Consider the following 17584-nt stretch of genomic DNA (forward strand, 5'->3'; position numbering starts at 1 on the left):
AACTGTTTCCCCATAAACCATAAGAAACTATCTTGAATAAATGCTTCCATTTTGAGACATCTACATATTTATAGAAAGCTTATGAGTCAATTGAGTGAGTTATGATGCCAAAATGTACAAAGGAGCAAAAACTTTGGTTGTTGTCCTTGTTACAATATGTATAAAAACACTTCACAAGGGCTTTCGTGGTGGCGCAGTGGTTGGGAGTCCACCTGCCGATGGAGGGGACACGGGTTCGTGCCCCGGTCCGGGAAGATCCCACATGCCGCGGAGCGGCTGGGCCCGTGAGCCATGGCCGCTGAGCCTGCGCGTCCGGAGCCTGTGCTCTGCAACGGGAGAGGCCACAACAGTGAGAGGCCCGTGTACCGCAAAAAACAAACAAACAAACAAACAAACAAAACACTTCACAAAAGTCCTCAGTGTTTGTGTTGCTAAAACATGGAAGACTGGGTTTGAACATTTTTAAAGGAGTGGCTCCACGTAGGAAATGGGAACTATAGAATTAGCTTTAGCACCTTCTGAAAGCAATGCATCGTTTGAACGGATGTTCTCAGGGAGGCTGCCTATGATGAGAACAGGCTGGATATGGGTACAACTAAAGTGATCTCCACTGTTAAAACCAAGTTTAGATGATCACTGATTGGATTTCACACTTGTTAACTTGGATATAAATTAAAACAAACATAAAACAAAACCGTCGACACTCCCAACAAGTCAATACTTGGAAGCCTACCTAACATGCCATCCTTTGGTTCAGGAAGTGCTACAGCCTGAAAAACTCATTTTGCTACTTCAGTAATGAAGCTTCCTAGATGCAATCCAAGGCCAACTCATATTACATGGAATCCCACGCCGAAGGCAAGCATATCAGAAAGAGAAGGACCTTACATCTGGTGTTCCAGCCATGCAGTCTGAATTTGATGTCTCCGTTTTACATACGCTCAGTGTTTAGAAATGCACAGGTTATGTATGGCCCATTTGTGGCTCACCCAGCTCTACAGGAACCCAAGATGAGTCGGCAGGCAGAGGGGAAGCGGTGAAACATGCTTACTCTTTTTTCTTCTCCCTCTGCCTATTTTCTCACTTCTCAAAGCCATGACCGCCCCTAGATGTAAAGCAAGTAGCTTTAAAAGAATAACATATATTTAAATGAGTAACAGTGGCACACCAGATGTGTTTGGCACCTAAAACAGCTTAGTCAAAGGCAAAAGCAGAGCTGGAAGACACCCCAAAAAAATAGGAAATAGAAAGTGACAGTGACTTCTGCCAAGCCCTGCTTGTTTCATCTCAAAGTTTCATGGCAGAGAGGGAGACAGTTCAGAAGAGGAAACACTCAGGGCCATGAGTCTGTGGGGTTTTCTAAACGTGCTCTGCAGAACTAGGTCTAGGGCATCCGCTTCGTACCCTCCTTGCCACAAACACTGGTACCCAATAAAATTACATCTGGTTACAATTTTTCTTAACATCTCTGCTTTCCAAAATCCTATCAAGCCGTGGAAGTTTGTATGTGTGAGTAGCTGTATATATTTGAGGGTCTGTGGCTTCCTTTGCCTGTTGGACATTATGTATCTGAAGAAACATCCGTGATACGACCTTCGTATTTATCTTTAGTGTGGACTTTTTTTTTTTAATACTTACTTATTTATTTATTTGATTGCGCTGGACCTTAGTTGTGGTAGGCGGGCTCCTTAGTTAGTTGTGGCATTCAAACTCCTAGTTGCAGCATGCATGTGCGATCTAGTTCCCAACCTGGGCCCCCTGCATTGGGAGCACGGAGTCTTAACCACTGCGCCACCAGGGAAGTCCCCTATTTGTGGACTTCTTTTTTCCAACCATATTTATTTCCTTAGCAGCCATTGCTCAGATTTCAGTGACCTAGATTATTTCCCAAACTGGCCTGTGACACACATCCGTCAGTCCAAACTCTCAGTACTAATTTAAAGAAACATATCAAGCCCTCCTCCAGGCAAAGTAAGTGCCTTGGACTCAGTATTCCCTATTTAATGATCTGCCTAAAATACAGTCACCTTGCATAACCCATGCAGTGAGAGTTGAAGCAGGTAACATCTATTCTAAACATATAGCTATTCCTCTACTGGGAAAATAAGGGAAGGTAGGACATTAAGCGTGTGTGTGTGTGTGTGTGTGTGTGTGTGTGTTCTCTGATAATAGTTGTATTGTGAGATATTGGACATGTTTATGAAGACAGTAAATTTACTTTCTATCCAGGATTTCTAAGCTATTGCAATTTATTTTAAAAAGCATATATTGTGCAAATATATTCTTCATGTTCTTTTCCAGTTAACTTTTACATAAAAACAACTAAAAAAACCTACTTAATTAACACCTCTTATTTAAACATGAATTAAGAACTTTGGGATAGATGAGTAACTTTGCCCTTAAGTTCATGACTCTATTATTTGCTTATTTCTACATCAACCTGATTATATAGCAGTGCTCTGAAATTCCTCTCAGGAACTCCTGACCGAACTGCCTGTACTTCTTGACAACTTAAAGCAGTGGGAATAATCAGTAAATTATTTTATAACTTACAAAGATTGGGAAGAAAAATTCATCTAATAAGAAGTCGTTACACCAAATGCATGATCCTACTACTGGTACGTGCAGGTATTCTGACAAACTTCTTAGTTTGAAACCAGTTAATTGTCCTCGTTTTAGATTTAAGATAACATAATAGGTAGTAGTCAATCTGTTCTTTCTGGTTTTAACAGTTAAGAGGATTTTAGTCTTTGTTTTATTTCAATTACCTAATTAGCTTCTTAGTTATACTGCTATCTTGGGATCAAAAACCTGCAAACGATTTTAGGCTTCATGTTAATAGCAGAAGAAGAATGGAATTTACCAATTACAATCCTGAAAGGGAATGGCTAGGCATGGAATGGTTTAAGCTCAAAAGGCAAAACTTTCAGAAGGTGAGATACATAGTGTAACACATTAATGTCCGATTTAAAAAATAATTTACAAAATGCTCCATCTTCCAGGTTGGAATTCTCACCCCTGGCAATCTAAGACTTAAACTATCCTAGTGGAATAGTCGGAGCGGTTGTTAGACAGAGTTTGAGTTGACCCATCAATTCACCCCCGAGTACTTTAGCATTCATAAGCTGCAAAATAAATTGCTCTAAAAATAAGTCGTCATTTGTTTGACACCTTCCAAATGCCTCGGAAGGAAAAAAAAATCTACTTTATTCCAGAGAGATGCAAGTGGGTGGGGTGGGGGAGGTGTAATAAAAAGATCTTGAATCCTGTATGGGTGAAACTTAGTGTTTCCAGTAAAACTGTTTACCAAAAAAAAAAAAAAAAAAGACATTATTATCAAAGGCAGTAAGGAAACTTACTGTTCCATGCTGAATTATTGCCCACTCTCCAGTACTATGGAGGGACTGGCTTCAAGATCCCTAAACAAATGGCGAAGTCTAAAGAAATGCTTTTCTAGTCCTGTCTCAGAGGGAGTTAAATCTTTTCAAAGAAGAACACAAGAAGGCTTCAAAAACCAGTAATTTTACTGTGTGAGGGAGGAACCCCACAGCAGCCCTTGGCGTGTCCCACTTTAGGAAGTCTTGCCAAAAGGGTCTTCGCGTGAACTTGATATGGTAGTGTTGCAGATCTAGCTATGACCAAGGCATCAGCAAGTGCTGGGCTTGATGCGGGGTTAGGGTACACCTGACAGCCCAACTGGAGACGTGGTTGGTAAGGTGACCACACTGCTTTCTCCTTGGGTAGCTCTCAGGATGGTGGGATCATCTCAGAGCTGCTAAACGCTAAGTTAAGAGAGAGAAGGGTCAAAGGACCGGGGATGGAGGGGGTGGGGGTTGGGTCGGGGGTAAGAAGAGGGGGACGGGAAGAAAGCGGGCAGAGCTAGAGCACAGGGATGAGAACTCCAGGACGGAGGCACGGAGCCCGCTGCAGCACCGCGCCCACAGACTCAACAGCCATCCGAAGGTCCCAGCTGACGGCAACTGCCAGGCGTCCGCCAGCACGCGAGCATCTGCCCTTCCGGACGGTCTCAGAACTCGCAGTTTCCCTTCTGCCGCAGCAGAGGGGGCTGCAAGGGGTGCTCAGCCTCCACACCCACCGCCTCCATCCCCGCCCACCCACACCTCCTCCCCCTCCCCTCCCCCTCCCCTCCCTCATCCTCCTCCTCCCCCTTCCCCCCTCCTCCTCCTCTCGATCCCGGCACCCGCGGGCGGCAGCTCACTGGGAGCGCGCCGCCCAACTAGGCTGCATTAGGCAGCTTCGGAGGCAGGGAGGCGGCAGCCACTTGCTGCCCGGCCGCTGGGGCTCCGGGTGCCAGCGCGGCCCCTGGCGGAGCTCGGGGTGTCAGGGCGCCCGCGGGGAGCCATGATCTACTACACCGCAGTGCCAGCGTCAGAAGCCTCGGACACCCGGGCTGCCACTGCAGGACGGCCAGCGCCCCGCCCCCAACAGGGCCCCAGACACAGAACACCCAGCCCGGGTCCCTCCCCGGCCTGAAGCGAACCGGGGGACACCACACACACCCCGCCGCCGGCGCGCGCGGCTCCCGGACCCGCCGCGCCCAGCCTCCTCGCCCGTGCGCCGCCGCCGCCACGCAGCCCTCCGGTCTGGCCTCCCCGGGGTTGCTCGCCCACAGCTCCGCGGCCGCCCCCAGACTGAGATAGCGGGAAGTAAACCCCGGGGACCCGACTCCCCGAATCACCTGCATTTGCATTTCTTATGTAATGTACTGCAAGTTCCCCGGTTGGAGCCTTTTGGAAGGGGGGCGCACGATCGCCAGGCGGCTGAAGCAGGGACCCGGGGCCAGGCTCATCCCACCCGGGGGACCCCGACGCCGGGCTAGGACACTGCTTTTTCAAAGGGAGGTTTAAATGACATATACTAGAGAGGCCGGGCTTGTCTGCTCCGTCTGGGGTTCCCTCCCGGCACAAGCCCTGCTCAAGTTTTCCCAGCGGCAGGCGTGTCGGAGGCAGACGGGGGAAGGAGTTCATACTTCGGCACGCGGAGCTAGACGGGGGCGGGAGGCGGGGGTTGGCGGGGGAGCGGGGCCGCGACGGAGGGGGCCCCTTTCCTTTGGTGAAGGTGACGGGGTGGCGAATATTGTGCAAGCTACTCAGAAAGTCTAGAGCAGGTTCTCGGCACCGAGCTACGGCCCCGGACCTGCCGCACGAGTCGGGGGAGCTCGCGGTGCTTTCTCCTGGCAACTACCGAAGCTTCAACTGCCTCGGGCCAAACCTTAAGCCATAAACCCTTCAATATTCCACCAAACATCGTCAACCAAATACATTCCAAAAAAAGAAAAGAAAAAAAAAAAGTTTCCTCCTCCCTTCTAGTGATGGATTGTGGCACAGCCACGAGATGCTGGAAATGATGTGGGGCTCACAGACGCCGATCCAGCTGTTACTTGTTTATCCACGCAACACCCCTATACACAACACTGTCCTGGTCCTTCTCTGTTTCCCCTGCCTTCCTGCGTAGCCGAACTGCAGATCTAGCTCAATGAGCAACAGACAGGTTATTATGAGGAAAAACATAACATGATGCATGTTTTGCTTACCAGTTGGGTTCTTGTTTTTCTTAAGACTCTTGCCACAAAGACACTGCAGCATATGCGTTCCTTTGCTGAAAATGTTCCAAAGAAACCACATTGATTTGGGCGAAAAGCAATCCAGCAGCTTAGACACCCTGAGAAAGAAGAGATCCTTGTGGTTGCATAATAATAATTTGAAATCAGTTCTCCTGAAGAGGGGCACCGGTTTTACCATAGGAAAAACGATAATATTCCGGATCTTCTCCCAGTTTTTTCCCCTCACGTGGTATATTTCTTTGAGACTTCTCAGTGATTGTTTTCTTTCGGCCAGGGTGAATGATTTATCCCCTTGATCACCACTGGATTATTACCAAAGGGTTGGCAAAAAAATCCTTTTTCAGCATGAAGGCAAACAAAAAAGCAAAGAAATCCCAACTGAGACCAGAACTAATCAGGGAGAACAGTAATGCACAAAAGATCCCCAAAGAGAAAACCATAGCCTTTTAGTTGATCGCTATGAGGCTGGGTGAGTCTGCAGGAGTCAAAGCAGGATTCATCTCACTGAGAGAAGACTGCCATTGTGTAGTCCCTAGGAGAGAAGGAAAGGGGAAAAAAAAAAAAGGAAAGAAAGAAAGAAAGAAAAAAGAAAAAGAAAAAGAAAAAAACCACCAGCACACATACACACACCAATACCACCTCCGAGTCTGACAGCCGAAGACACAGCCTCCCTTCTCCCAGTGTCGATTTTTTTTTAATAATCAATCGCCAGTGCTCAGGGGGATCGGATTGAACCTGCAGTTCTCAACCACCACGAAGAAACGATGCAAATCTAGGTGACCCCTCCCCTGGTCAGGCTGGTAGTAGGTAGAGAGCGCCTCGGATCCCCTGCTGCCTTCCTCTCGCTCTCTCCCAGTTTCCAACAACGGTGAGCATGAGGAAAATCTCCCCTCCGGATTCCTCGCCCAGCCTTGGATGTGAGTTACCGGGCATTAGGGGGAGGAGGAGGAGGGGTTGAAGTTTGCATTGAAAAGACTGGCTTTCCATGACGTAGCCACGTGCTTTCAGACCCGTCACCAGTGAGATGCTTCCACCCGCCCAGGGAGGGCAGTGTCACTGCAGTCTCTCCGCTGGTTCCCCTCTCGAAGTCCTCCACCACTAGCACCCAGCCACAGCCCCACTATTTGACCCTCTCCCTCCTCTGCCCGGCATGATTAGGCTTGCTGCTCGCTCTTGCAGCCAGCTAGCAAAGCCTTCTCTTAAAAGTGAATTTCGAAAAGGAAAATTAATTATAATTAGTAAACCTTAAAAAATACACAGGGTGGAGGGGAGGCAGGGGATTAAATAGAAACAGTAGTTTAGTACCACACTCCTTGACCAGAATTAGTTCCACCTTACATTTTCAAAAGCCGCATCTACAGCATCTAAAACATTAAGGACAACTCATTCCTTTAGTTATTATTTGAATCCTACTTAAAGCACTGTTTGAAAAATATACACTAGGCATATGACAAATATGTACTTGCAGAAACAAGTACTGTTCAAAGGGCAAGCACTAAAATCGGGGCAACAAACTCTACTTTGCTGAGGAGGGTCACATGTCAATGAGAACATTTATGCCTTTTCTAGACAGACAACCTATTATCTTCAAATATTTTTTTGGTACAGAAAGCACTCTGCTTGATTCACACACTAATTCATTGCCTGTTTCTGCACCCATTAATTGAACTAACACTGAGTTCACCCCCGTTCACTTAGCTACACTAATATACAACCTTGTCACTGGCCACCACGATCTAACCTAACAAAATGGACAAAATTTCTCTTTCATCAAGATGCAACCCAACTCCCTAATTTCCCAGAAAATCAAAAGATTTAGGGCAAAGATGTTGATTTCTCTTATTTACAAAAAAATACAATGCACAAAATAGTACAATTTCAAAGAACAATATAACAAACTCCAGGGTACTTGCTAGTCAAAATTAATAAATGTTAGCATTTCATATTTGTGAGCTGAGCATTTTGGAAAAGTAAAATTGACCACTCTCACTGCTGTTAGGCAAAAGAATTAACATTATGCCAGTTTATTTCCACTTTTATGGGAAAATTGACATAAAATGTTTAATTTTTTTAAATATATTTAGAAGCTCCGTCTTAATTTCAAAAAATTAAAACAACTACCTCTACTGCATGGAATATCAAACTATCTTAAAAACAAATAGATGTAGATTTATGTTGTTGAGGACTGATTTTAAAGAAAATTAACTTCTTAATTATCAGTTATCAAAATATGAAAATGTAATAAACAACTTTCCCACTGCTAGTGTTTTCTAATATTTAGGAGGAATTTTGAGATGCCAACATTTGTATCCAATATCTTGAACCCTTTGGGGAAATGTCAGTTGATTTTAAGCAAGATGGAAGAGGAATTTAACACAAGCAAATTTTATGAAAGTTAAGAAACTTGAAAGTTAAATATGGATGTCCTCAATGGGCCTAAGGCATCATGTCATACAGCTTAAAGAAATTACTAAGATTAACTGCAGTCTAAATCAAGTTTGGGAAGTAAGGAAAGAGAGAATAATAAAAGTCCATGGATTTAACGTCAAATGACTTAGAATCAGGCTGAAAAAGAAATTGAAGAGCGGGATTCTTTTTTGAAAGAGGTAAAATGGAATAGCATTACCAATTCATTAGGAAAGAATTTTTGTGATCAATCAGACAGGGTCACTTACCACATGCTGCTTTTATAACATTCTGGTGTCCTGTCAGGGGTTCCAGAATATCCCAATATATTACCACTGGACATATGCCAGAGAGACAGTTGGATAAAAAATATTCTCCAGCAAGGTCTTCTGAACTCACACAGCTCGAAGGTTCTGTAAAAGCTTGCTGAGTTCCCTGGGGTATTTCACAAGTGAAATCTGGGGACCTGTTCAGTAACTACTGTATCTTTCCATATGCTAAGTTTGTGTAGACAGAGTATTTCTCAAACGAGCTCTTCTTGCATTTCCAAATTGGACTCTCTTCTCTACGTTGGGACAGTGAATTTGATCCCTATTAAAATAGAGAATGATTGAATGACTGCCAGAAAGCTATGATTTGTTTTGTATTGGTGGAAAACTTACTACTTCTTTGTCCTGTGACCTAAGGAACAACATAAAAGGTAATTAATTGTGACTACTATTTACAGAGAATCTATTACGTCAGGCACTGTGTTGGTTGCTTCTCTTCTTTTATGCTATTTAAAGGAAGGAGAAATCTTTTCTTACAATGAACAAAATTTCTATAGTTTTTTCTATATTTATTGATACATTATTTATTTACATTACATAGGCTATAAATCACATTATTAAACAAACAAAAAATACCAAGTACTTTTGTCTGAAAAAGATGGCCTAACACTGATTCAGGTCACCTTTGTTCCAAGGGAGTTATCATTTCTAATGAGCTCTGAGTAACCCAGTTTAATTATTCAACCAATATTTATTGAGCATTTACCCTGTGAAAGTAACTGTACAAGACTCCACGGTGCATGCTAATTCATAAAATTAAACCAGATTTCCAGTTACACGATAAAGAAGACCAAGGGTGGTTTGCCTCCAGTTTAGGGATGATCCAAAGATACTCACACCAATCTGAGTTCAGACCCTTAAGTTTTGTTTTGGAAGACATCAAAATATTTACTTACCCTTTGCCATGCTACATTCAAATCAATAATAGATGATAAAAATGGAAATTATTAGAAAGTAAATGTAAGTTTCCGCACTAAAGAAAATAAGGAAAACCTCATGGTAACTGTAAAATTGACAGTAACATCTGTAGTATATATAGGTAGAGAAAAAAATCTCTCTATGACTGTGTTGTCATAAGGCTCAAGTAAAATAAACCCAGTACTTACAATCAAGTTCACTTAAAAATTAAATTTACATTCAGTATATTAGAGTAAGCAAACCTAAAGGTAAGTGTAATGACCATAACACAATAAAATATACATTTTATTTTAATATAGGACATATAAATTCATGAGATTAGTCATCAAAATCTTTGTACCTATCTTACCATGCTTTTTCTAATTATTCCCAAGTTACTTTTCTACTTCATTCTTCCTTTTAGCCATAAAATCCCAGCCCCACCACACTTTTGGAAAGGCACATGGATATCTAAACAGACGCTAATTCCCAGCTTCCTTGCAGTCCAGTAGGGTCATGCGACTAGATTCTGACCAATAAGCTGTGAGCAGAAGTGCCGTGTTCAACTTCCGGGTCACATTCTCCAAAGGAAGCTGCTCGTCTTCCACTTCTCTCTTTTCTCTTTCTTATGAGCTGAAAGGGATGGTGTGAGCGGCTCTGAGAACATGGACAGGAACACACCCCGGGAATGAATTACCGAGATAGGAGAAACCCAGGACCATGGACAGAGCAGCCAACCTATCCCGGATTGGCCACCTGCCTCTGTTCTGTTAGATGACAGAAAAAGAAACTTTTATTTTGTTTGAGCCACTGTATTTTTGTGTGACTTTGCTACAGCAGCTTATCTTCCCTACTGTCTTATGGACTGGTCTGGTATTAGTAACAATACACCTAAATATTTGGCTTATTTACTTATATTAAAAGGATAAAGAACACAAGTCCATCACATATAAACTATGGATCAATTCACAGTCTGCCACTCTCCTCTCCAATCACTGTCACAGCTACTGATCTCTTAGCTGCCTCTTACAAGCCACTCTTGCTTATTCTCACCACCAGTGCAAACGTCCCATTGTCAAATCTTACTTCCCCTTGTCTCCTCTGCCCTGCTCCCGGCCCATCGGATGTAGCCTGTGACAGTTCAGAGCTTATGATCATGACAATAAAGGAGAAGAAAGACAGAGGGAAAAGTGACTGGAAGAAGAGTTGGTCAGAAGAGGAAAAAGAAGACCAATGTGTAGACAAGGACCTCAGTGTCTTTACCGTGGAAACCTTTTTCGAAAAGATGGTGCCTTTTGTGATTTGCACACTTATTCCTTCTCTGTTGTTGATGTTAACAATTATTGTCATGTTTTAAGGACTAATTCTCCATTTCACATCACTGAACTACTCAGTAGTACCACTTTCTTCTTCTCTCCGTGTTCCTCCATTGGCTCCTGGAGGGAACAGTCTGGAAAGGGAACTGCAGTCCTTCTCTCTGCCACCTCCCAACCTCTCAATGAAAATGGAACGACTTAAGTGGCCCAGCCTTCTCCCTCTCTCTCTCTCTCTCCCTCTCTCTCTCCCTCTCCCTCTCTCTCTTTGGATCTGCCTGCCTACAAAATGTTTTCAGACTACTCTGCTTCAGCTTCTCCTTGCAGGAAGCATTGGGTCAGCCTGGAAGCCCACAGCCCATCTTCTAGAAGCAGGCCTGGAGACTGATCTCCCTCTGAACTCTTTATGGGGTCTCGTAGCCACCATCATCCGTGCCCCATGTACACCCCTTTCATTCTATCACATCAGTGTGCTCTGGTTGGCTTTCACCTTCCAGTATCTCCACCTTTGAACCTGAGGAATTTTTTCAAACCACAGAAGTCCCCTGTGCCCAGACACTTACAGAATTAGCACACCCTAGGAGAATTCCTCCATAACTAAACACCCAGGTCCCTTACCCCTTGCGGGGGGATAATGATGAGGCATGTGTTTTACATTCTTTCCCAAAGTTTTCCTGTGGAATTAAGACACAGTCTCCCACCAGGATAGTTGGCTTAACACGTCATTGGCCCTCTCCCCTTCCTTACACCATCCATCCCTTGCTCATCTACTGTGTTCTTTCATAAATAAACTACTTGTATTAGAATCTTCGTTCTCTGTGGAAACTCAAACCAAGACAGGGTTGCAGAGGGAAGGCAGGGGTTCTGGGTAAATGTCTGCCTGCTCTCCAGATCCAAACTCTTCCTTGCGCAGTCAATGCAATATTCAGATGTGGGGGAAATGGTTAGAGAAACCAATTCTTGCCCACAGGTTCAATTTCTTTCCCCAAAACAACCTTATCAGTAATAAAGCTAGTATTTTTATTTCCATCTTTCTAACTTGTGTGACCATGTTTCTGAACTGAATCTGAACTCAGAAGTGGAGGGAAGAGGGAGAATTAATTATCACCTCTTAAGACCCCCCCCCGCTAGAAAGTCATATAATAAAAAATCCTCCTCTTTGTTTCTGTTATGCTGGCTTTGTTCCTATTATGTTGGTGAGTATAACAATAAAGCTGTGAGGAACCAGCCAACAGATACGGGCCAAAGCAGGTGAAACCCCTTGAGTCCTCAGAAATATGAGCTTCTCTTGGCAAAATGCCACAAGGCTTCATTTCTCACCTACAAGAACTTTATCTCAGTCCACACAGATATGCCTGACAGTACAGCCCTAATTTCCTGTACAGCCCGGTAAGAGTCCAGAGGACCCTTCTTTGCATCCTCTGAGGCAGGTAGGAGTTCACTTTATACAAGTAGGATTGGCCCTAAACAATTTGAGGACCTGTGCAGCCTGGCCCATTGTATCAAAGTCTCTGGACATTTATAACCCATGCTTTCTATTGATACACATATTAAACCTTCTTTAATGTGATTTAAATTCAATATGAATTAAACATCTTTACTAAAACCAAATCAAAGCAATGGTAACTTTAGACAACTACTTCAAACAACACGCTACTTTCTCTCACTAATCCCAAATTTTATTATGCCTTATTCTAGGGAAGTATGCCCTCAGTGGAAAAGCATTGTCATCCATGATTTGAAATGTTCTAAGGGGAAACTACATCTTCTCTATGTGGAATCTGGTCCTTAATCTCTATAACTATTGAATAAAACAACTTTGAGGGTACCATTTTAAATTTACAGGAGAAATTCGTCCACTACACTTTCTCATTTGGGCAGAGATTTGTATATTTCAAAATTCAGAATATTAGTTGTCCTGGACAATAGTTCACTTTATAAAATGTAGATAACTGCAGAACAAGAATAACAGTATTGAATATGTGCCTGAAGAGAAGAGGTACGTCCGTCATTCTCAGCTTTTCCATTAGCTCCAAGTCCCCAGTTCCCATATTAAAACACTTTGAAAGTCTAATATATCAGATGGTTTCAGTTTTCCTTACTGATCTCAGATGGATACATTGGTTTCTCTGCCTAGATTCCGGGGACCTGGTACCTCATTGATAAACAATTCCCTTTGAGTTTGGGATGGTAAACTTAATAATACCTAAACATCTGGTGTTATAATGCAACCTTCAGTTCAGTATCCACATGTTTTGTTACACACTGTTAAACATGTAAACAGTATTCCCTCTTATAAACGTTTGCTGAGCACCCCACCCAACAATTCATTCTTTAGAGAAAATCAAGTTGAATCTGTAGCACATTTTACTTTGAGTTGAACGAAAATGACTTTGTTGGGCTTATTTCTCATATTTCCCCAAAAAAGTGGTTTATAAAATCAAATTCAATGCTCACGTAAGAAAATGTATGGAATTATTTTGCTTGTAAGCCAAAATTTCCTGTCATTAAGTTAAAATATGTCATTCATAAAGCAATTTATCAGAATTAATGTGAAAATTGCAATTCAAAAAAAGTGTCATATGTTCTAACATTTAGGTTACAAAGTAAATAAAGAAAAATGCCAAGTCAGAGAGACTTTACATTCCAAAAATTAAATGGCACAAGTCTGTTAGATCATAAATTTCCAGAGGTCAAAAATCAAGGCTATTTAACTCACTTATCTACAGCACCCTAATAATCTCAGATGTATGGCTAGCTAATAATTTGTGTCCTGAATTTCCATGTAAACTTAGATTTTGACGATTATATTATGAGAAGAAAGTCCCATTTCTTTGTTCATGTCAACAGACAGCCTCATGAACATTTACAATATTGCAGATTTAAGTGCACATAATTGAATTACTGTCCAAGCAGATGTGAAAAATGTTTAAAATATTGTGTTTGAACACTGATTTCGTTTAACGTATTACTGGCATCTGGACAATAATGCATTTTACTTTATTACTTGTTTGAATGACATAAATAATAGAATACACACAGGTATAAAGGCTCAAGATAATTACTACTTAACATTGACTTTGTTTTTTAAAAATAAACATGGCAATAAACAATACATAAGTAATTAGTCAAGCACATCAAGACCAATATTTTAGGTTATATTTAAAGAATTTACAATTAGGATAAAATCAGAAAAAAATACAAAAATTATACTGTAACCTCAATATCAACCACTTTCCCTTAATCAACAGATATTTCTCAAGCTCTGATACACATTAGGATATTTTTGTTTGTTTCTAGCTTTTTAAATTAGCATGTGTTTTATATAGGCATTCCCAAGTGTTTGGATGTCTTTATTTTAAAGTTCCATTAGTAAATTGCGTTTACTATAATTCCATTAAGGCAATACTTTTAAGTGAGATTTTCAAATATGTTTAGGTAATTGAAGGCAGGAAGTCCTGATATTCAAGGCAGAGCCATATGAAATATTGTTATAAGAAGCTTAAAGTTACTAAATATACTTTTCTGATAATAGTCATATCATCTTTATTACAGTATGAACGTTAGCAATAGCAGGCACCAAAATCTGGGAGAAAAAAACAAAATTGAAAAGAAAATCCATCAATAATGTTTCAGTTTTATTTCCTACAATAGATGAAAAAAATATCTCTACTTGCAGCAAAACATGGTCGTTTAATTCCAGACATTGCAAGTTCAAAGGCAGCTAACCCAGGGGGTGTAATTCAGGCCTAAAATGCAAGCTGGGCTCCGTTTGTCAAGCCAGTATCCCGGGCATCAGCCTAGATTAGGAAGGACATCTTCTAATTGGTTCCCCCCTAGGGGCTGCCTTTTTCTCATTTGTCCTCCAAAGGTAGTGCCTTTTTCTAATTGGTCAGACGAGAGGCTATGCTTTTTCTGACTGGTCAGCCTAGAAAGGGTGCCTTTTTACTGATTAGTCCATGCAGAGGAGACCTTTTTTTTTTTTTCTGTTTTTTGCGGAGCACTGAAGGCTCGGCCTTCCTGCTAATGCACCCACCAGATCAAGCAGACCCGTGACAAGTGCCCATGAGACCAAGGGCATCCATCTCTAAAGACAAAGTGTATAGACACGTAAGATTGATCAAAGAAGATAGATTCAGAAGGAATGGTAAGTTTTGAATACAGTACCAAGTTCGATGTTTAGATTAATTGTGGCTTATTTTCCACCTTTTTCTAATTGGTGAGCCCAGAGGATGCCTGATGATATTCTAAATAAATTGTTTGTCGTTCCTTGAAATCTGAGTACTCATCACTGAACAAATGTCTTTGTAACAGAGTCCATTCTCAAGCACCACGTCTCTCCAACCTATTAAATGTCAATTTCTGCAGATGAAGAATACTTATCTCAAACATACAAAATCAGAATGGCATTCAACCAAAAGCAGAGTGGACCACTGGTCTGAATCTAATGTATTTGAGGATTAATAGTTCTATTGATTTAAAAAATATTTGCAAATCTATATCATGCATGCCTGTTGATATTAATTCTGGCATTTAGCCAGCCAATTCATGAGAAATTTGGCCGGCTTCTAGGAGTGTTTGTTAGAAAATCTGTTTCCAAGTCTCTAGAGGATTACAGCTTTGTCTGTGTGAGACCAGCCATTTAAAGTTTAAAAATTCAGACCATCTACATTAATTCTCTGTCCCTCTCTCTGTGTGTCCTCTCTTATTCCTCTCTCTTTCTCTCTCTAACATGGAACCTGCATGAACACACACATAATCACAACTCCGGGAACTTAATTTTTCCTAAATTGACCATTCATTTTTGTCATGTTTAAAAAAGAAGGGAGAAACATGGTGCTACCTGCAAAAAGGGCTTTTGTGGGCGTTTCTTTAAAAACACTGGCTTTAGGGACCTGAGCACGTGGTACAGGTTTGGACCACTTTCACAAAATGCGCCTGAGTAAAATCCTGTGAGGTTTTGCCAAGGCCAACACCTCCTCTTACCTCCTCTCCACCACTTCCATCCACACTGGAATTATAGATAATGAACAAGTTAACCAGCAAGCCATGAGCAAAAGACTTCCTTAACCCCGTATACTCCCCAGTGTTATGCTTGAATATCTAAAATCGGACTCATTTGTGAAATCATAAAATGTATTTTCATTTTAAGGTATTCTTCACAATAACTTATAAGTGCTGTCTTTTAACTATGCATCTATTATAATTTCTATCTTTTAAATTATTTTTCTGTCTTTGATTCTTGTATTATTTTCTTTTTATAATTATTCTCATTTAGGAGTGCTGTGCTGTCAGAATATGGTGCATTGAGGCTTCCATAGGGCCTGGCACATGGTAAATTTTTACTCTCGGGTAACTCTTAAGATTTTTCTCTTTCTCTTGGATGATCTGCAGTTTCTCCATGGTGTGCTTATGGGCGGATTTATCTTTATTGACCCTGCATTCTAAGCAGTGGAGACTCTTCAAGTCCAAAATTCACAGTCATTACCTCTTCAGATATTTATTCTTTTTTTTTTTTTTTTTTTTTTTCTGGTACACGGGCCTCTCACTGTTGTGGCCTCTCCCATTGAGGAGCACAGGCTCCGGATGCGCAGGCTCAGCGGCCATGGCTCACGGGCCCAGCTGCTCCACGGCATGTGGGATCTTCCCAGACCGGGGCATGAACACGTGTCCCCTGCATCGCAGGCGGACTCTCAACCACTGCGCCACCAGGGAAGCCCCAGATATTTATTCTTTGCCATTCTCTCCATTCTCTTTTCCTGGAAATTCTAACACAGAAGTACCGATTCCTTATTACTTTATGTCTTGGGTTCATGATTTCTTGTTCATGCTCGATGTGAGTTGTGTTCTTGTTTCTCTGCTCAAGTATCTTAAGCATACATTAAAGTCTCTGTCAGATTGTTCTAGCAAGTAAATATAACATGGATTGAATTCACATTCTGGCGGTTGATTTTCTTAGTGGTGTTTCTTAGCATGTGATTTGAATGCGTGTTGGAATTTTGGCTTTTAGAAGGTGCATAAGAAGATTTCTCTTTAGATTTTTTGTTTCTCTCTCTTTCCTATTCTCCCTCACTCTCCCTAGTGGTTGCCTCTATCCAGCACTTCCCAGATTCACAGTCCAGACTGGAACTGATGGCATTGCTGGTACTCACAAGCTTCAGTGATACTCAGGATGCTGTATGTCCAATCCCCAAGGCAGTACTTGACCATGCCATGGCTGCCTTTATCCTTTCTTTTCCTAAGCTCATAACTTCCCAGGTCCCAGGGGGTAGCAAGAACAATGGTGTTTCAGAGTCCATTGACAAGACAGGGAGTCCCAACCCAGCTCCTGACCCCCAGATCCCATTACCCCTCAAGGACCAAACCCCCAGCTGCTTCTGCCCTACCTGAGCCTCACTGTGGCTTTCACCTCCACCTCTGTCGAAAGTTTCTACTCTATTTCTGGTTCATGAAAATATCAGTCTTGATTTTTGACCCTAGATATGTAACTTTGGTTTCTGGTTTTTGTAGTATATGCATTACTGCCATGTGATTGGAGTAGAAAGGGTAACTTAATACTGTGCCATATGTATTAACTATCTAAATATCACCAACTTTAATGATAAGTGTTTATCAACAAAGATTACATGGAAGAAGCAACAAGGGGTGTGCATCTACTTTTTTCTGATTACTATGGAAAATAACAGCTCTTACTTCTCTATTGCCTTTTCTTTTTTTCTTTTTTTTTTTTTTTTTTTTTTTAGTAATCTCTATGACTTTGCAAACTTTTCCTAATGCTCTGGCATCAATATTGGCCTACTACAGACTAGCCATCACCACTGAGCAGTTTCACATGGTCTGAAATATTTTTTTCTTGTTAAAGACATTTTTGGTTGCAAGTGACAGAAACACAACTCTAACTATTGACTCCAGTAAGTATGAGAAGAGCAAAAATTTCACTGATTCTCAAGGATGAAAGGAAAATGGGTTTTCCATCTATTATCTCTGTTCCTCTCAGTGTGTCCCGTATATTCTATCAGAGCAGCTTCCTGTACAAGTTCAGAAAAAAATGATTC

At 41.8% G+C, this 17584-nt stretch overlaps 1 protein-coding gene across 2 annotated transcripts in view; it reads right to left on the reverse strand.

The window, feature by feature from the left end:
* FGF14 (fibroblast growth factor 14) overlaps window positions 1–6324 on the reverse strand; it is a gene marked incomplete at its 5' end in the record, with an annotated part of 593007 nt that extends 586683 nt beyond the window's left edge. For both annotated transcript variants that reach the window (XM_082602467.1, XM_082602465.1), the window contains one exon: window positions 5555–6324. In XM_082602467.1, the coding sequence (XP_082458593.1) occupies window positions 5555–5762 (208 nt within the window). The remainder of the gene's footprint in view (window positions 1–5554) is intronic.
* Window positions 6325–17584: the final 11260 nt, after the last annotated feature.

This window comes from Mesoplodon mirus (assembly GCF_964341445.2).
Source record: "Mesoplodon mirus genome assembly, chromosome: 17".
NCBI classification, from domain to species: domain Eukaryota; kingdom Metazoa; phylum Chordata; class Mammalia; order Artiodactyla; family Ziphiidae; genus Mesoplodon; species Mesoplodon mirus.